Source organism: Emydura macquarii, unplaced genomic scaffold (genome assembly GCF_026122565.2).
Source record: "Emydura macquarii macquarii isolate MOO-44397 ecotype Brisbane River unplaced genomic scaffold, CSIRO-AGI_Emac_v2 contig_1390, whole genome shotgun sequence".
NCBI lineage: Eukaryota > Metazoa > Chordata > Testudines > Chelidae > Emydura > Emydura macquarii.
The window spans coordinates 19,409,094-19,427,998 of NW_027131527.1; the positions used below are offsets into that span (position 1 = coordinate 19,409,094).

The window sequence follows — 18,905 nt, forward strand, 5'->3', positions numbered from 1 at the left end:
AGGAAATGCCAAGGAAAGGGGTGAGGCCTAAGCCCTGTCCCTGAAAAGGACTTAGGCCTGGACTACACTTAAAATTTAGATCAACATATCTATGTCACTCAGAAGTGAGAGGAATGCACACCCCTGAGCACCGTAGCTATGCTGACCTGATCCCCCAGTATAGATGCAGCTAGGTTAATGGAAGAATGCTTCTGTTAACCCAGGTACTACCACGCTGGGAGGTGGATTGTTTATAGCAATAGAAAAATACCCTTTTATCACTCTAGGAAGCATCTACATTATGGTGCTACAGCAGCATAGCTACAGCATCATTGCTGTGCCACTGTAGCACATGTAGTGTAGACATGGCCACAGGCATCTAAGTCCTGGCTGCAAGGAACACCTCTTAGCAGCTTTGGAGTCAATGGTATTGGTGGTGTTGCTAGCCATGGGCCTTGTTATACCAAGTAGCCCGGTGGTTAGGGCACTTACCCACAGTGTGGGAAACCTGGATTCAAATCCCCCTTCTGCTTGATGTGGAGCATGTCCCCTGTTGAAGCTATTCTGCTTTGTTTAAAAAAAATAAATAGTTATTGGAAGAGGGACTTGAACTTCCCACATCCCAGCTGAGTACATTAACCACTGGGCTATAGTACATCCGAGCAATATTACCACCACCACAGCCATCTTGTGTGAGAACTGATCCATCAGGTCAGGTGACATAGATGGGGCAACACCTAGTCTGAGGATGTCTTTGCGGTTTAAATGGGAGCCAGCTGCCCGAGTGTCAGATTGTAGGTGGCTGTGTGCATGCCCAATTGCAGATGTTTAGGCACCATGGGGACTTTACTAGTGGAAACATAAATGCTTACAGGGTTGGCAGCAGTAGAATGGGGGTTAAGGGGATGTAGATTTTGGACTTTGGCACTTAAAGCGGCAATTAGGCAAGTAAATCTCTTTGTGGATCTAGTCTTTAGGAACCTAAGTCCCATTTTCAAAAGTTACCCAGTAACTTAGGCGCTTATGTCTCTTTAAAATGAATGGGATTTAGACTTCTAAATGCTCAAGTCTCTTTTAAAAATGGGACTTTAGTTCCTGAGTCACTTAGGTGCTGTTGTAAATTTTAAAATCGGATGATTTAAACCCATTCAAGCATGCCTGCTAGATTTGATAATGACACTTGGGAAGAAAAATATGGACACATCCTTTAACTATTGAAATCTTTTGAGCTGGAAGAGATTTTTTTAAATTTTTAATGAAGAAACTGGTAAATATTTCACTGAAAAAATAGGGACTGTCCTGAAATCTGGACAGGTGACATATATATATATATTTCAGGGAGTTCCTTTCACCTTAATTCATCTCGTCAATGTTAAAATTCTTTATTTACCGATGTGCTTATTCCTAAGTTCTTTTCATTCTGGGTGAAGTTACACAAGATACGTTCTAGCTCATGTGGTTGAGAACCTAAAATATTCTGATAAACTAATCTGGAACATTTTTAATGTCTCACAGTTCTAACTTTCTTTTTGAACTCAATCTTTCTGTGCAGGGTAAGAGAGAAGCTCCAGATTGGAGTATAAAGGGGGAAATGACAATAAACCTCTACACAAATGCAGACATTCTCTTAAAGTGTGGTTTTTCCATAGCAGGATAAGAAATCACATAATACATAATGTCACACCATACAGAATCTCTGTGCTTAGAACTAGGTTAAGTTTTTTTGTGGCAAAGAGACTGTTGTTTAATTGCCCAACAATAACATGCTGAGGAATAGAATCATAGGTGTGAGAAGGGTGCACAGTGGGTGAAACGTGGAATATCCACATTAGAAAAGAGACCAGTACTGAAAACAGGTGCAGTTTCCACCTTGTTTTGAAGGGACTTTGCACATAGTTCAAACTTAACCTCTTTGTGGGGTTTGATTTTATTGCTCTCTCAAATAACAACCAAATGTAAGCCTCAGCCTTAGCTTTCTCCTACAGTTTTCCCTCCAGGAACTTTCTAACCAGAGAAGGATACTCCAACCTCTCTTCTTTCTTGGTTTGAACTAATATGATCCACCTACTTGTATGACTCAGTTCCAGTTCCAAGCAAACACATCCCTTTTTTTCCCTTCTGGCATTAAGGGCAGTATGACTAGTATTTGCAGTGTTGCCATCAACATCGCCATAGGTGGGCAAATAAAGGTTGTTTCTGTAGCATGGAGCGTCATATTGCTATAACCCTATTGGCAAGTGCATTGTTGATAGACCAAACAAAACGTCTCAATGCCATTTCTCAGCTTGGGTTCCTTGAATGAAAGAATGTTTTCTTGCCATTTGTACAGTAGCTAACTAATGTATTGGTCCCTAGGCTGCTCACTATTACATTTACTAAATTTAGCTTGGGTTTATTTGTCTGTAGGATTCACTGGGATTGACTCAGAGTATGAGAAACCAGAAAATCCTGAACTAGTGTTGAAAACAAACGTTTCTACAGTGAATGAGTGTATCCAGCAGGTTGTGGAGCTGCTACAAGCACAAGTAGGTAGTTTTGTTCCAAAAAAAACTCCTGCAGTTTGTAAAGTATATTTTCAAATGTTGGCCTTTTTGGTATATTTTGTGTTTAAAAATTAGTGTGTTAACTAGGATCTATTTCTTTTCGTTTTAGAACATAGTCCCCAAAGCTGTGATTAAGGATGTTCATGAACTGTTTGTACCTGAAAATGAGATTGGCCAGGCCCGCGCTGATGCTAACCTGCTGCCTACTCTGGAGATTACCAAGGTGGGAGAGTAAAGAAAATGGCATTGTGTAGTACCTTGATAAAAGGGTTTATCAAGGTACTGTATAAGTTACAATACAGACACATCTCCAAAGTGCATGGAACCCTGTTGCTTTCTGATTACTGTAAGCCCTATGATTAGTGCAAGCCCTAATACTACACAGATGTGAATGGTTCAAAGCCTACTATGAGTTTAAAAAAAAAAAAAAAAAGCAATACATACATTTTGCAGTGCTAGCTAAAAAACATTTTCCATGTGTTATGTTTTCTTTTTGACATTAATAAATGCTGTACCACTAAAGTCGCATCATTAGTGTTTAGATGCCTTGTTCCTGACTTTAAGACTCCTTGTCAGATGAAATTGAGGACTCTGAAATCCAGACAGTCTGATTATTCCGGTGAGCGTTATAAAAGTGATTCTTATGGTAACTGTGGTCCAATCCTAATTTTATCTTCTAAAGATTGTAAAATGTCCTGAGAGGCATGTACTATATGTAGACATATAATTTTATAGTGTCACATAATTGCAGTAAAATAAAATTAATGAAACGTACAAAATAAGACTTTCAAAGAACAACATATCTTTCAGCACCTGAAAGTTTAAAAATTACTCTGTTAATATTATTTGTAGCCATATTCTTATGGTCTTTCAAATAAAATTGAAAAATTAGTTGTCTGTAATAGCCCACTCTATTAAGACTTCTTTTTTTATACTGAAACATACCTGAGAGATTATCTTAAAGAATCTCCCCAGTGGACAAATATTTGTGTACAGCCGTTATTGTACCATACAACTTATTGTGCTTGTGCTATGGCCTTCGTATATCATGAAACTTCAGTAAACACTGTGGTCAAAATTTTCCTTTGGGCTCAGCCCGGTGTCTTATATTGGATGTATTTTGTCCCTGCAAAATTGTACCCATTCCTCTTGCGATTTCAAGTGAATTACAGGTGCAAACATTAGCAACCTCATTGAAGCAAATTAAGGGCAGGTCTACAGTAGAAACACTACATCAGTGCAGCTGCATTGCATCTGGTAAAGACACTGCATAGTGATGTCGGCATAATTACTCCACCTCCGAGAGAGGCAGAAGCTCTGTCAGCGGGAAAGCGTCTCCCACCAACATAGTGCTGGTGTGGGCAGCGCTTAGGTCGCTGTAACTTGCGTCACTCAGGGGGTGTCTTTTTCACACCCCTGAGTGATGTAAGTTAGATCAACTTAAGTGGTAGTGTAGACCTGCCCTCTGTTGCAGGGATGTAAGTGAGGGAGGAGCTCATGCACAGGAATGTAAATTTGAATACTTTTGGTGGGGCATGTTAAACACACACAAATAAAAGGTTCGCATGACACACACATACATACACTCACCCTGGATTTCTTTGGATGCCTGTGGTGGGGATGCCCATCAGCAAGGAGGCAGTGGCTTCCCCTGGCAGCAGCACTCTGTATTCTTGCAGCGGGGGAGGGAAGAAGCAACAGGGTCTCTGGCCAGCTGAGCTCCTCCTCCTCCTCCCCCTACAGCTGTATCCTGCTGCATCTCCTTCCCTGCTGCAGGAGTCCCAGCACTGCTGACTGCTTTGCAGACTGCCTACTGAGGTGAGTCAAGGAGTGGAGGCAGAGGCAATGAGTGGGACTCCAGCAGCAGGGAAGAGGAGATGCAGCAGGCTGCAGCTATAAGGGTGGGGAAAGAAGGAGCTCATCCAGCAGACAGCCACCCTGCTCCTTGCTCCCTCCAGAGGCTGCAGGGACACATGGAGTGGCCCATGTCCCTGCTTGCCCCCCCTTGGGCATGCCCCTGATCTCTGCTTAACAGTCTTAAAAAGAAAAAAACACTTTGGGACTGAAAAATGTGTTTATAAATGTACTATATTGAAGAAAATGGTAGCACTTTAACACAAGATTGTTCTTCGATCTGAAAGCTAAAGAAATCTATCTTTGAAGTATTATCTAGTAATACAAGTAATATCTTATTCTTTTTTTCAGTTGGATCTACAGTGGGTCCAAGTCCTGAGTGAAGGCTGGGCCACACCACTGAAAGGTTTTATGCGTGAGACAGAATATTTGCAAGTTATCCATTTTGACACCCTGATGGATGGTATGATTTCCTGCTTCCTACAGATTTAGTTTTAAAACTTCCAAACAGCTTTGAAGATTGTTTGAAAAATTTAAATGAAATATGGTAGTTGTAAATTGTACACAAAACTTAATGATTGTTTAATTCCTCTCTCTCTTGATCGTTGAGCAAATAGCTTTGTAAAGAACCTTGAGAATGGGCAAGTTGGTATATTTATCTACGTGGAAGAGTATGAAAACTGACAGTCTATTTTATTATGGAAGGGCCCCCAATGCCACATATAGACATCCACTAACTGTCAGTTCAAATATTTGAAAACCAGTATGTCAATTTTTCCTGCTCAATTGTACTGAATTAAATACAAATACAATACAAAGGCCAGTGTCTAAGGAGATTGGCAGATTGAATTTGTAGTCCCTGTAGGAAAGATGTATACCTGGGAAACTGAAGCCTGTATATGTTTTCAGACAATATTTTTATGTCTTCTTGCTTAAGTCTTAAAAGCATAACTGTGGATCTGAAATTTCATCTCTCATTAGCAATATACTGAAAGATTAGACTTCCTTATTTTTGGAGCAGGTAATCAAAGTGAAGGAACTAGAGTTACATCTTGGCTGGGAAGAAGTAGATGTTCCTGTCCCTGGTTTAGATCAGTCCTTTCCCAACCATTCACATGCTTAAGATGTTGGTTTTGTTAGATCTTTTAGCAGCTGTTGACATAATTGACCATAAGGTTTTGTTGACCTGCTTTTGGAAGCTTGAGAGAATGGCTGGAAATAGTGAATTTGCTTTTTCCTCTCTAAAGCCCCAAATCTAACACCCTCACATTGAGTAACAACTCACTTTCACTGATTGAGATTACTCACAGTGTAAGGTACTGCTCAACGTAAATAAGGAATGAAAAATCAGACCCTGACAGACTAGAAAGAGTGCTAATTAATAGTGACTCTTTTACTGCAAAAGCTTCCCTGTGTGGAATTCTGCATTGTCACCACTCTTGTTAAATGAGTATGTGCCACCAGTATTTTGACTTGCAGTATCCCTAATATGCAGGTGACACTCCAAACTACATCTCCTGTTCATCAACCCCACAGCTGTGGTTTTTCTGCCGATCCCAGTGCCTGATAAATATTGATGAGAACAAATTAGCTTAGGTTCAACCTGATAAAAGAAAAATGAAGAAGCTGGGAACAGGGCAAGTGTAGCTTTGTCAATACAGTTTGCAGTCTAAAGATCACATTGCCATAATCCCTGCTTTTGGATTTCCAGGTGGCTGTGGTGGCCCCAAGTGACTTTTGACAACTGCTCGCCTGGTGGCTGTAACTCTTTCCCTCTGATGCAGATCTTGCCACAATAATGAACACCTTTGTACCTTCTAGGTTAAATTACTGTTTACTGTTCCAAATGATGCTTCATGGTGGTTTTCAAGTGTATCAGATTACCGTGGCTCATCTTTTGAATGGGATGCCCCAGACTAAATTCACAGCACCAGTGCTCTGTGTACTGAATGTCTATTTATTTTTGTTTGTTTCTGGTTACTATGTAAAGCCCTAACTGGCCTGGGACCCACTTATCGGAGCACTTGCTTTTCTCATTATGTGTGTTAACCTCTCCAAGGAGGCAGCCAAGGGTATTTTCAGTAGCAGTCTCATGCCACTGGCATCTTCTGTCCCTGGTGGTCTGAGTTTGGTGATCTTCCTGTCACTGTATCTCTTTGGGCTGGCTTTTGACAAACATTTCAATGGATGGAAGTGAGGTTCTCTGATGTGTTGATTGCAAGGCCCTTATTTCTTTACTAATGGTTGTAGTTAGTGATGTAAAGTGATTGAGCGCAGAGGCTAATGGTTGTAGTTAGTGATGTAAAGTGATTGAGAGCAGAGGCCCACAAAGAATGTGGGCACCATTCTTTGTTCCTTAATAAAAGTTTGGGATAGACTTTCAAAAAAAGGCAGGTGAGTCATTCTACCTGATTAGCATGCGTTGGAACACTGAGCCTAGTACTGACCAAAAAATAGTTATGTCTTGAAAGGATGCAATCAGAATAAACTGAGCAATAAAAGCATTGCACTTACCTATCCAAATGCGTGTTACCAGTTTTTACTAATAACAGAACATTTTCAGTCCCATAACCTCTTAGTAATAAGAACATACTTATATTTTAGTAATTTGGCTATGTACAAAAACCCCTGTCTTAAATGTGTTTCACTGTATCTGCAGAATGTACTGAGGTGCCTTGAAAGTATATAACCTCGCTTGTGAAACTACAAGCAACATGTATGGTAGCATAAGATATGCATTCCAGACATGTATAAATATGTAATTTCATCTTATTTACCTTTAAATAAGATATATTAGTTAAAATCACTACCACACAGATGTATTGTGTGATGCTGTTCTCCCCTTTAGAGATGAGACAAGGTGTATTCCAAAATGATTAAGACAGAGTCAGAAAATAACATGACTAATAGGGCTGTTGGAAACGTTCTGTCAAAAGTTCTTTGACAGAAAATTGCGTTTTCGATTAAACTAATTGTTTTGTGACAAGGGTTTGCTTTCTGTGGAAAACTGAGGGGTTTATTGTTTTTATGCAGAAGTAACTCCCTCCACTTTTCAACCAGCTCTATTAATGAATGCTTTTGAATGCATACAGTCAGCACACAGCAAATGTCTTGCCTATTATGTATATATTTTTTGAAGATTTAATTATGGGGAAACTATACACATCGGACATTTTTTGTATGGAATACAGTGTGTTATGAAAACGGGTAGCAAATTAAATATATAGCACTGAATTGTACAGTGTTACATTTATGTTGATAGGAAAAGAGGAAAACATTTAGTCTTGATAGTGCAAGGAAATATCCACACTAAAATTGTGCAATATCTTTTTTGAAGTTTCAGATTAATGATTTAGTTCCTGAATCGGTTACTGTAAAGGTTGTTTTGGGGGGAGTTAAAAACATACATGTTAATTGTGTTTTTATTCCCCTAGGAGAGGGTAGATTTGGTATAGCTCTAGTTGGTATGTATTTAATTGTTTTCCAGATAGAATAGAAATAATTACAATTAGAGATTTTAACATAAATTATATAAAATGCCATAGAAAAATGAAATCTAAATTGGGGGACTGGAACTAGACCAGGTTATTTATGATCCAACCAGCTATACAACATACGAGACCCCCAATACGCTATTAACTGGGTGCATGAGAATCCTAGTCATAACTTTGCAAGTTGTATTTGCATATATCAAAGTGATTGTTGTTCTGTGTATTGTAATTAAAGCTGGAAAATCATAGCCCCAAATTTATTTGTTTAAGCAATTATTCAATTTTTATTGCCACATTGGCTTTACTAACTGATCTTTGAGTATTGGTTGGTATTATTTAAATAAATAGACCTGATACGGGGTTCCAACTTTTTAAACATACTTCTGAATAATTTGTGAAAGCATCTCCCAGTCAGGAAGATTTAAACAAAGGGAAATTTTACCTGGTTGGATCAGACATGACTATATTTTAAGTACCTGATTGTGCATGAAATTAATTTAAAACTGCTACACATAGATTAATGATAACATATATAAAAATAAAGTAAAGGATGACAAAATCTACATAGTATTAAAATCATCACATGAAAAATCTTCAAGATGCTGAATGAGCAGAATATTGAAAAGATCTCTGAGATCCTGTATTGCATTAGTATTACCTATATGTCAAACCAGAACAAAATCATTTGTCTTTGATGGCCAGCAATCACTGTCACAGTTACAACTGCTAAATTGTTTAATGCAGGGGTGTCAAACATCCGGCCCATGGACCGGATACGGCCCGCCAACCTTTTTGGTTCGGCCCCTGGTGGCAGCGTGCGCTGCAGCGACATCTCGTGGCGTTGTACTCTCTGGCAGCGTCGTGTGCTGCTGCCAGAGAGTACGACGCCATGAGATCTCGCGGCAGCGCGCGCTGCCCCGATATCTGTGTACTCTGGCGGCAGCACGTGAAGCGCTGTGTGCACGAGACACAGTGCTCCTAAAGTGCCTAGTATTTCGATTTATGGTATGTACGGCCCACTTGAAGTACATTTAATTCAAATCTGGCCTGCCATAGCAAATGAGTTTGACACCCCTGGTTTAATGATTCTTTCTAATTAATTTTATTTCTTATAGGGAAACAATTGGTATATTTCCAAGCAAAAACAAGGGGGGAAAAACCCTAATCCTAGAGTAAAATCAATATGGTCATGTGGTTAATTGAATGAGGTCATTATACCAATTGATTCAGGGTCTATGATCATTCGTACAGCCCTGGGTAGGGCTTCCTCTTTCAGGACATTTTCAGAAGAACCATTTATTTATGTGTGTGTGTGTGTGATGCTTTAGCCCTTTCATGTATATTAAAATATGGCGGTGCTCTCGTAACAGATGGCGTTATTAACCTGAGCATTCCCATTGTGCTCCCTGTTTCTACGGAGGATAAGAAACGGCTGGATGGCTGCACTGCATTTGCACTTGAGTATAATGGCCAAAAGGTAGCAATCCTCAAAAACCCAGAGTTCTATGAACATAGAAAGGAGGAGCACTGTGCGCGTGTGTGGGGAACAACTTGTGAGAAACACCCACATATCAAAGTAAGTGTGTTAGTCATGTCCTTGTTTGCAATAAGAAGTCTTGAGGAAATAAAAACTAAGGCAACCTATAAGGTCCATGTGTACAGAGCTGGGAATAGTACAATTCCTGTTAGGAATATACAGTGTGTTTCCTGTACTCTCCCAAAGCCAAATGCAAGGAACCATTCACTGGAAACCATCTGGTTAGGATTGCAAGGGAGAATTGGTTTCTTGACTTGTAAACAGTCTCTGAACATCATGTTTATTGCTTAATAAGACAGCAATTTATTTCATCAAGCTCATGGAACTCAAAGAACTCCACCTGGGTCCTTAGGCAGTGACTCCCTTCTGCAGCCAGCAGGAGGGGAGCTGTGGCCCACTTTGAAAGCCCCCACTTTCAACCCGGGCCACAGGTTGGGAACCACTGGGTTCGACAAACACTTGTCAGGGATGGTCTAAGTATATTTAGTCCTGCCTCAGCACAGGGAACTTGCCTAGATGACTGGCAAGGTCCTTTCTAACCCTACATTTCAAGGAGAGAAACATGTTAGATGTAGCTATTCAGTAAGCCACTAGTAGTTGCACTGTAGAGGCATGGGAGGAAATTAAATATAAAATGAATACAAATGTTTTAGTATTTAGTGGATATCCCATGACTAATATATATATGTGTGTATATATACATATGTGATTTGTAGATGGTGATGGAAAGTGGGGATTGGTTGGCTGGTGGTGATCTTCTTGTGCTAGAGAGAATAAAGTGGCATGATGGACTGGACCAGTACCGCTTGACACCACTGGAGCTCAGACAGAAGTTTGAAGAAATGAATGCTGGTGAGCATATGACTTTGTGATATTACGCCCTCTTCACAATCTCAGCTGGGCTAGGGCTTAATTATCTTTTGTCTCCCTATTAGAAAATCCTCACTTGAGACAACTGTCAGAAGACTACTTATGATACAATGGAGCTAAAGCTGGATAATTTCCTGCTAGCTAATTTTCAGCATTCAAACTACCTTAAAAATTCTAATAGATCTGTTCCTGTTGCACATGTGTGAAGTGAAAATTGAGAATTTCACACACTTCTTGCATTGAATTATTTCATTTTATTGGTTGATCTAAAAGTATGTGAATAGTTAACAGTTCTCTGTATTATCAGCCCAAAAGCGGATTCATACTGTAGATCTAAATGTAAGATTTGGGATAGTCTTCTCTTCTAAATTTCTGCACCTAATATTAAAGAACTTCTAGAGCTTGCCAGTTTTCTCATCATAGTGTAGATAGAAAATATTCTTAGTCGTACTGAATAATAATTTGACTTTTATCCTGGGATCAGCATGGCTACAACATTGCAATCACCAAAACATGACCATACTGGGGACAGAAGCTCCACAAGTCAGCTACAGCTCTGCACAAGAAATTTGACTTTGTTTTAGAAAGCAGAAGGTGCTTTTATTGTAGATTTTTCCAGACTCCTTAAGCATTTTTTGAACTTGGAAAATGAACAAATAATTTCAGAAGTGAAGTTTAGAAAATGTGGTGTCGATTGGAAATACCCTCTCTAATGAAACGTGAAAAATACATTGGCCACAGTGGGATGATATAACCAAAATCAACCTAATTGAAAATGTGCGCAGTGAAAACAGATTTCATAGAGCACTTAAGAGGCACAATGCACATGTTAGAGAATAATATGAATATTGTAGGGACCATTTCATGTGAAGATAAGGTTTATAAGGGTGATTATGACAGACATTTCATGTTCTGTGTGTGTGCAGCACTAGCACAGTGGTGGTCTGGTCCATAAATAGGGCTTATAGATGCTATGGAAATACAGATAATTCATACAAATAATAATGCTAGGAAACAAATAATAGAGGTTGTCAGAATTTGGCGCTCATGACTTACATAGTGGGTAAATGTACTTGTTATTAGGTGTTTAGGTTAAAGCATTTGTTAATTACCTTATCAGGCTTATGACACTGTTCTGAATTTTTCTTTTTTAGATGCTGTATTTGCATTTCAACTGCGCAACCCTGTCCACAATGGTCATGCTCTGCTCATGCAGGATACCAAAAGCCATCTGCTGGAAAGAGGTTACAAAAATCCTGTGCTTTTGCTGCACCCTCTAGGAGGGTGGACCAAAGACGACGATGTGCCACTAGAATGGCGAATGAAGCAGCATGCAGCTGTCCTTGAGGAACATGTCCTAGACCCAAAGTCAACTATTGTTGCAATCTTCCCCTCTCCCATGTTGTATGCTGGTCCAACAGAGGTAAAGTATTTCCTAAGTAACAACCAACACCTTGAAGTATTCACAGAATTTTAAATTCATAATATGGCTTTATTCAGAGAAATGACATAAGTGAAATCTGAGGCTCCATATTCATTCTCCATCAATAGCTTTCATATCAACTCTGCTTGCAGTACAAGTCAGATAAGATGTGCTCATTAAAAGCTCAGACCAATATCTGAAAAAGTCTAGTTGTATATTTTGCTTCATACATCATCAGATTAGATTTTGCTGTACTGGATCTCCAACCTGGTAATCTTGGTTCTGGACATAACCTAAACACACATGACTGAAAAACAGGGAGTACATAAGAACCATTTTTATTGAGCTACGTTTCAGGCAATTATTTTTATTTAGTTACTTACGTTTTACCCGACTTGTGCCTGTCTATTTTGTATCTGCATTTGACGCAAATAAAAATGCAACTCTTTACCAGAATAGTCTAAAAGCAGACTTCCTAAATGACAAAAAACATCCCATATTCCCCAATCAAAATGGCATCAGTGAATGAGGGACTTTTTAGTAGTCATACAATGTGTTTACATATTTCCATCAAGGTTCATTGCATGAACATACCTTTGTTGTATCATCACATTAACCAAGGGTCAAATTTTAAAAAGGATAGACTTCATAGAAATACCAAGGTCTGCCATCTGGGCCTCCCAACTTGTTAAGTTTCCCTTGAGTTTTCCCTCCTCCCACCCTGAGCCATCTGAACTCCCCCATTAGCTCTCTTCTCATCCCTGCCTGCTTGCAGGGTGTAAACGCCTTACACTGTAGTGCCCATCACTCAGTCTATCGGCCTTCCCCTACTGTTTTTCTCCTCTACTCATTTTGTGCTGGACACTATTTGGAGGCAGTGGAGCTGCTATAGATAAAACAGTGCCACTATTTTCTGAGAGGTCCATGTTAGCAGTGACTGTTTACAGAACTGGCCTGTCCTTCTGAGAGTGAATGCTACATGGGGCATGGGAGAGATGTGATTGGTAACTGGGCTTTTGACTCCTTATTAATTTCCACTCCTTTGTGGGTTTCTGGTCATGGACACTCATTTCTTCAATTTTCCCCAGTAATTCTTATCCTAAAGCTAAGGAATAAATATCCCTAGGCAGGTAAGTGTGGCGTTTAGAATAAAATCATTAAGGAATGAGAACTTTCCTCACAGCTTCATCTACTCATGCAGCCTATACCTGTGACTGCTGGGCAGTAACTTGTGGGGGAACCCTCAGCCTGTTCCCTTCACATGAGCTTTTACAAACCTTTGTCCCTCCCTCATCATGGTTATTAAATAACTAGTAAATATAACTACACTATAATCTATTAATCCTGAGAAAGGAATGCAGGTCATAAATAGATGTCCAGAGGGAATTAGCCTTTTTAACTAGTAATTTCAGTTATACTAGCGTTATTTACACAGCATCACAGGGGTGCAGGACGTTTGGTCTTTATTAACTTTTTACTGAAGATAGGCCGTCTCAATTTGTGTTCAAATATTGAGTGGATGACAAAAGGGAGCTGAGCAGAGACAGTGTGCAGGTTGTGAAGCACAGTGAGTATATATATACATCCAGCCAAATTCTGTGCTGCCCTTTACAGCAAGAGAGGACTGAGGTGCAAAGTAGGTTTACTTTACCTTTGCACCTCTGGGATTGCAGGCCTGGCTGGGGTGGTCTGTCTGGCCTCCTGGAGAGGCTGGGGCAATTCCAATATGTACCCAAGATTATGGCAGTCAGCTCTTGGTGGCCCTAATAAAGAGAGGAATTAAGATTAAATTAATGAAGGATTCTTTCCCATTTCACCAGAGGCCCCTAATTATCCAGCCAGCTGCACTTAAGTTATGCATGTATTCAACTATTAGTAAATAAAGAGACTTGTAAAGTGTTCATTCTTCAGCCTTTCTTCAGTTAAGACCTCTCAGTTTTCAGACATTCCACTTAAGCAGTTTTATGATTAGACACAGAGAGAGCAAATGATCTCATGTACTCTTACAGCCATAGAAACAGAACAAAATCACAGTTTCCCTCTCTACAATGTCTCTTAGCTATCTCCTGTGCAGAAATTTAATTTTATGCCAGTTTCATTTTAAGCCGAGGCTGTGAAAGCAATGGTAGATGAAAGTGTAGTGGCTAAATAAATAATCAGAAACAACAAATAGCCTGCTAAAGAGTGTCATTCTTTTCGTGCTTGTCCAACTAAAGAGATTGTCTTGCTTTAATAAGAAATGTTTAAAAGGTAGGCAAACACATTGACATGCTGTGTCAGATGTCAGCCTGCAGTTAAATAACAGTGTTTGTCTGCACCTCCACAGGTTCAGTGGCACTGTAGGGCTCGAATGATTGCCGGAGCCAATTTCTATATCGTGGGTCGAGACCCTGCAGGCATGCCCCATCCAGAGACCAAGAAAGACTTGTATGAACCCACACAAGGAGGGAAGGTCCTTAGCATGGCACCAGGCCTGGCCTCTGTGGAAATCATTCCCTTCAAAGTTGCAGCATACAATACAGTTAAAAAGGCCATGATTTTCTACGATCCAGAAAGGTAACACTATGAATGATAATCTGCTTTAAAGTAGCCCATATATTTAATACTTTAAATGATTTCTTAAGGTTTGCAGTTTAGCAGAAGAAAGGCAAAGTTTTGCAGTATTTTAGATTACTTGGTTGTAAATGAAATAAAAGACGAAAGGTATGAAAAGACTTAGCTGAGGAGCCTGTACACCTCACAGCACAGAACACAGGACCCAGATCAAGAATTTAGCACATGTGAAACTAACGCGAAGCTTGATCTTCGCCAAAAACGTTAAGCAACAACATTTGGAAAACAAACAACAGTAGAAATACTCCTCTGTATTTTTAGAAAGTATTTTATATTTAATAGTACAATGTAGTATTGAAAATAGAGGTCCTTTTAATAGAGGTCCCATGGCTTCTTTTTGCTGCTAGTATAGTCACACATGAAGCTAAAGATTTGTGCCAGCAGGGCTCACAGAGTTAGTGCCAGCAATTTTCAGATTAAATTCTGGGGATAGCAGAAAAATAAATTTGAAGATTTGGCTTTGATGCACTTTAGGCAGATTAAATGTACTGATTTCATCCATATGTCTGTTCTGTGGTAGGCACGATGAATTTGACTTCATCTCTGGAACACGCATGAGGAAGCTTGCTCGGGAAGGCGAAAATCCACCTGATGGGTTCATGGCCCCAAAAGCTTGGAAAGTCTTAACTGAATACTACAAATCACTGGAAAAAAAATATTAATCCTACTTTCCCTCACAAATACTGGTATTAAGAGTGAGCTCTGACTGATTGATTTACTGTATTACAGATCACTTACTTTTGCATTTTCAATATCCTAATGGTAGGATAGAACATTTTCTAACAGGGTCAAACTGGTTTTGAACGTACGTATTTTGGGCCTGGTCCTTCTCCCACTAAATTATTGGGAATTTTCCTTCACCCTCAAAGGGAGCAGCAGCAGGCCTGCTATTTATAGTAGAATATGGCTCTACATGACGATTGTCCAAACACATATTCGGTGATGTCATAGTGGTACACCAACCCCCAAAGGTGCAGTTTGACCTTATTGTCATCATGCAGATATGTAACCCTTATGCTCTTTAAGTGAGTTATAAACAGGAAATAGGGAAGAAATGATTTTCCTTATTCCTTAAGAAGCCCATGTCCAGCAATGGGCAGAAGGAGTTTCTTTAGCTCACTATATGGGTTTCTGTTGTCCACCACGCACCCATCTCTTTCTAATACTTTTTACTTACTCCTACTAAAACTTGGACTTTTCGGTTAAGAAACTGAACTAAGCTTTACTGCAGCTCCAAGTTCAGCTTTCTACATAAAGGACACAATTTAAAGCAGCCCATTTTGAGTGCCATGGTGCGGCTGGGAGAAATGGTGCTTTACTTTTTGAGTCCTTTATTGAGGGTTCCGTGTGGCATTTTCCCTCCTCACCCAGAACTGAAGGAGGGGCTGGCCTGCTTTGTCCGTAGGAAGCTGTACTAGGAGGTGCATGAAGGCCCTTAGACTCCTCTCACTTCATCTGTTTTACACCAGTGTAATTCGACTGACCCGAGTGGTGTTATTTCTGATTTATAGTGCTGTATGTGATTTAAGAATCAGGATCCCAATTCAGCTTATTGACTATCAAGGCCAGGTTCAGGTGGGGACAGTTTAGACTTTTCACATCCTAGAATGTGAACTCAGCCCCTCTTTCTGGCCACTCCTTACTCGCTTTTCTATTACAAAAACTAATTTGGGCAAATATAATGCTTCCAGTTTCCAATAGAAAAAACTGGCCATAGCCTGTTCCTGAAAGGCCATTTTGGCTCCAGAGGTTTGGGGAAAAGTGTCACTGAGAAAGCCGGAAAAATTACCTTGCTGTACAGTAAAAATTGTAGAGATAGTGTTTGACACTTTCCCTTGCTTTCTCATCCTTTCATCATGAAGTGCTTTCCATGCGGGAAGGATAAGTTACAGCCTCCCCCCTACCTCCACTCTTCAGACTGGTTAGCTTTAAACATTTGTTTTTCAAATTAAGCATATCTACTGTAACTGCGGTAAGCCACTCCAGGATGTGCATTAACCAGTTTCATGCCCATAATGCACACAAGTCATGGACCAACAGCCTATTAATGCCCATCCTGTTGCAGCTTACTGCTACTCTAAAGAGGAAAAAAAAAAATCCAATTCGTTTCATCAGTGTGTGCCAGAGATTGGGTGGGGCATGGGTGAGGGACAGCTGGCTGAAGCTCTATCTAGAAAAAGCAGAAGTAACGATGAGATGGGAAAATATGTGCCTCTTTCATGAAGCGTGTGCATGTGTTGCCTGTTGTTACTTGGGAGTGGTAATCTGAGATAGGGATTAGGATCTCCAGGTGCTATTAGACTGGGATGTTAGTTTTTTCCATCTGTATCTGACCAGGAGGTTGCAAGTTTCTTGCAATGGGTCTTGCTACAGTGTTCAATTATTGTTTGCCACCTTGTGATTACTAAAGGGAACTCTACCGAGAAATGCACCATAAATTCATCTGGAAACATAAGCTGGTGCAGGATGTGGCTGATTATCGGTTAAGTAGACTCTCATGCACATGCTATACTAGTCATCCAAAGTGCATTAGCTGCCATCGTATTTCTGGGTGTTGTTGGCGTTGATCTAGAAAGCCTGATTGGCTTGGAATCTACTTATGTAAGCAATGGGCAGAAGGATTTTATCTGAGAAGTCACCTCTCTTCCCTGCACCTTATTGCCATATTTGTAGTCAACAGAAGCACAATGTTTACACTGGAGACCTCTCAGTCTAGAAGAGAAGGAACTGTTAACAGGCTGTCCAGTGAGATGCCCTAGGCTTTGTAACTCACTACTTCTGCAGTGGCTCAAATGTGTTGATTTAGATAGAACATGCTCCAAAGCCTATCTACTTTCATGGGCTTCTAGGAAGAAAAAAGCATATGAGAGCTGCTGAAGTAATGGTTGGTATTCACTGGAGACTTGTAGGAGCTTATTACCTCCATAAACATGATATTGTATTATTCATTTTCTAGGGGATCTATACAGTTATTTTAGGAACTAATATAACTGATTTTGGTCTCGAATCTTGCAGATTTATATATATTTGTCTGAATACTTGGGTGTCCAAAAACTGGTCAAAAAGGTGTTGAAAATGAAATAAATAGGATTTTTTTCATTTTACAGTTTTAATTATAAAAAGATTACTCATAGTAAAACAATCATGCTTCTACTTGTAATTTAGTTTAGTAAAATATATATTAAGTGAAATTGTTTTGCTGTGGCCATTGTGCAATGCACAAAATTACAGAAGCAACATGAAATGTTATTTTTAAGCATTTTGCTTTTCACATGTTTCTGGCTTCTTATTGCTTTTAAAAATCTAGAGGAAGGAACCAAAAGTTGTATTATACCGAAGCTAAAAATATATTAAACACTAGTGCCTTTTATATTCAGGCCCTCTGGCAGGGATCTGAAAGAAACAACTAGAACTGTGACTTACAATTAATATTTGATATTTTAAATAGCAGCATTGCATTTTTTAAATCTTAAAACAATGGAATGGTCCATGAAAAAGCAGTAAACCCAAATGGTTACAGCAAAACATAAATGTATTATTCTTTTAAAGTAGTGTAGTATATTGATTACTTCTGATTAGAGTCCATTCATTGGTATTTTTATAGTATATTTATTAAAGACAAGAACCTGGAATTTGTGCTTTAACTGATGCATCTCATGATTCATAATATATTCTGTACTTGATACTCTGTTATTAAACATTTACTTTTAGAAAAAATATATATTTCTACGTGTAACTCTGCTTGTCACGTGGATTTTTTTCCATTTTTTTTAAACTAGTCAGATCAGAGGGGCAAGGACCCAATAGCTTTCTGAAATGTGTTCACCCCCAAACTTAACTGTAAGATAATGCAGTTTGTCAGCATTAAATTTACATGGGTTCTCCCACTGCATTGCTACTCCTGTCCTCTTAATTTTTAGGGTGTTTGGCATGCATGGAGTAGCCACTGAAACAATGCTAAAATCTTACTGGGTCCATGCCAGCAAAACCTGCTACAGCCAGTTTCCTGAACCATCCAGTCCTTCTCATTACTGTCTTATAGCATAGTTCTAACAGGAGGATCAACACAGGTATTGTACTTAAAAAATTACTCATACGTAGGTCACTCTATATCCAACTTCTTAGTAACTACATAACCCCACATCAGATATAAAAAGCAATTTGGGGATATTTGGATTGGCCAGTTCTCAGCCTCTAACTCCTGAGCACCTACATACTGCTAGGATCCTCTTCTCTGGAAGCCCGAAATAAAATGGAGCAGTGGAAAATCTTTAGTCATAGTGGTGGAAAAAAATTCACTGCTCTGACCAAGGTAAAGGAATTAAGTAACTAGGATTTGCTTCAGGCTCTTATACCACCCACACTGTTCCAAGCACCTTCCTGTTTAATACATCAAATAATGGAACTAAGATCTGGCACATGCGGTTTGTTCTCATGCTCCTCCTTTACCAAGCAGCTTGGCAAAATTGTGTGTGCAGTGGGGCGTTGGTAGTTTATTTTAACTTATTTTTTTATATATGTACATGCTGCTGTGCAAGAGTTGGCAGGTGAAGGAAGGGAGCTTGAAATAGTGCACCTTGCACTTAAGAGTGGAA

At 39.5% G+C, this 18,905-nt stretch overlaps 1 protein-coding gene across 1 annotated transcript in view; it reads left to right on the plus strand.

The window, feature by feature from the left end:
• PAPSS2 (3'-phosphoadenosine 5'-phosphosulfate synthase 2) overlaps positions 1 to 18,029 on the plus strand; it is a 60,014-nt gene extending 41,985 nt beyond the window's left edge. The window contains 9 exon segments of the mRNA XM_067552779.1: positions 2,386 to 2,504; positions 2,632 to 2,745; positions 4,728 to 4,839; positions 9,238 to 9,443; positions 10,121 to 10,256; positions 11,429 to 11,697; positions 14,024 to 14,253; positions 14,831 to 14,960; positions 14,962 to 18,029. Coding sequence (XP_067408880.1) covers positions 2,386 to 2,504; positions 2,632 to 2,745; positions 4,728 to 4,839; positions 9,238 to 9,443; positions 10,121 to 10,256; positions 11,429 to 11,697; positions 14,024 to 14,253; positions 14,831 to 14,960; positions 14,962 to 15,003 — 1,358 coding nt within the window. The 3' untranslated portion in view covers positions 15,004 to 18,029.
• The last annotated feature ends 876 nt before the right edge of the window (positions 18,030 to 18,905 follow it).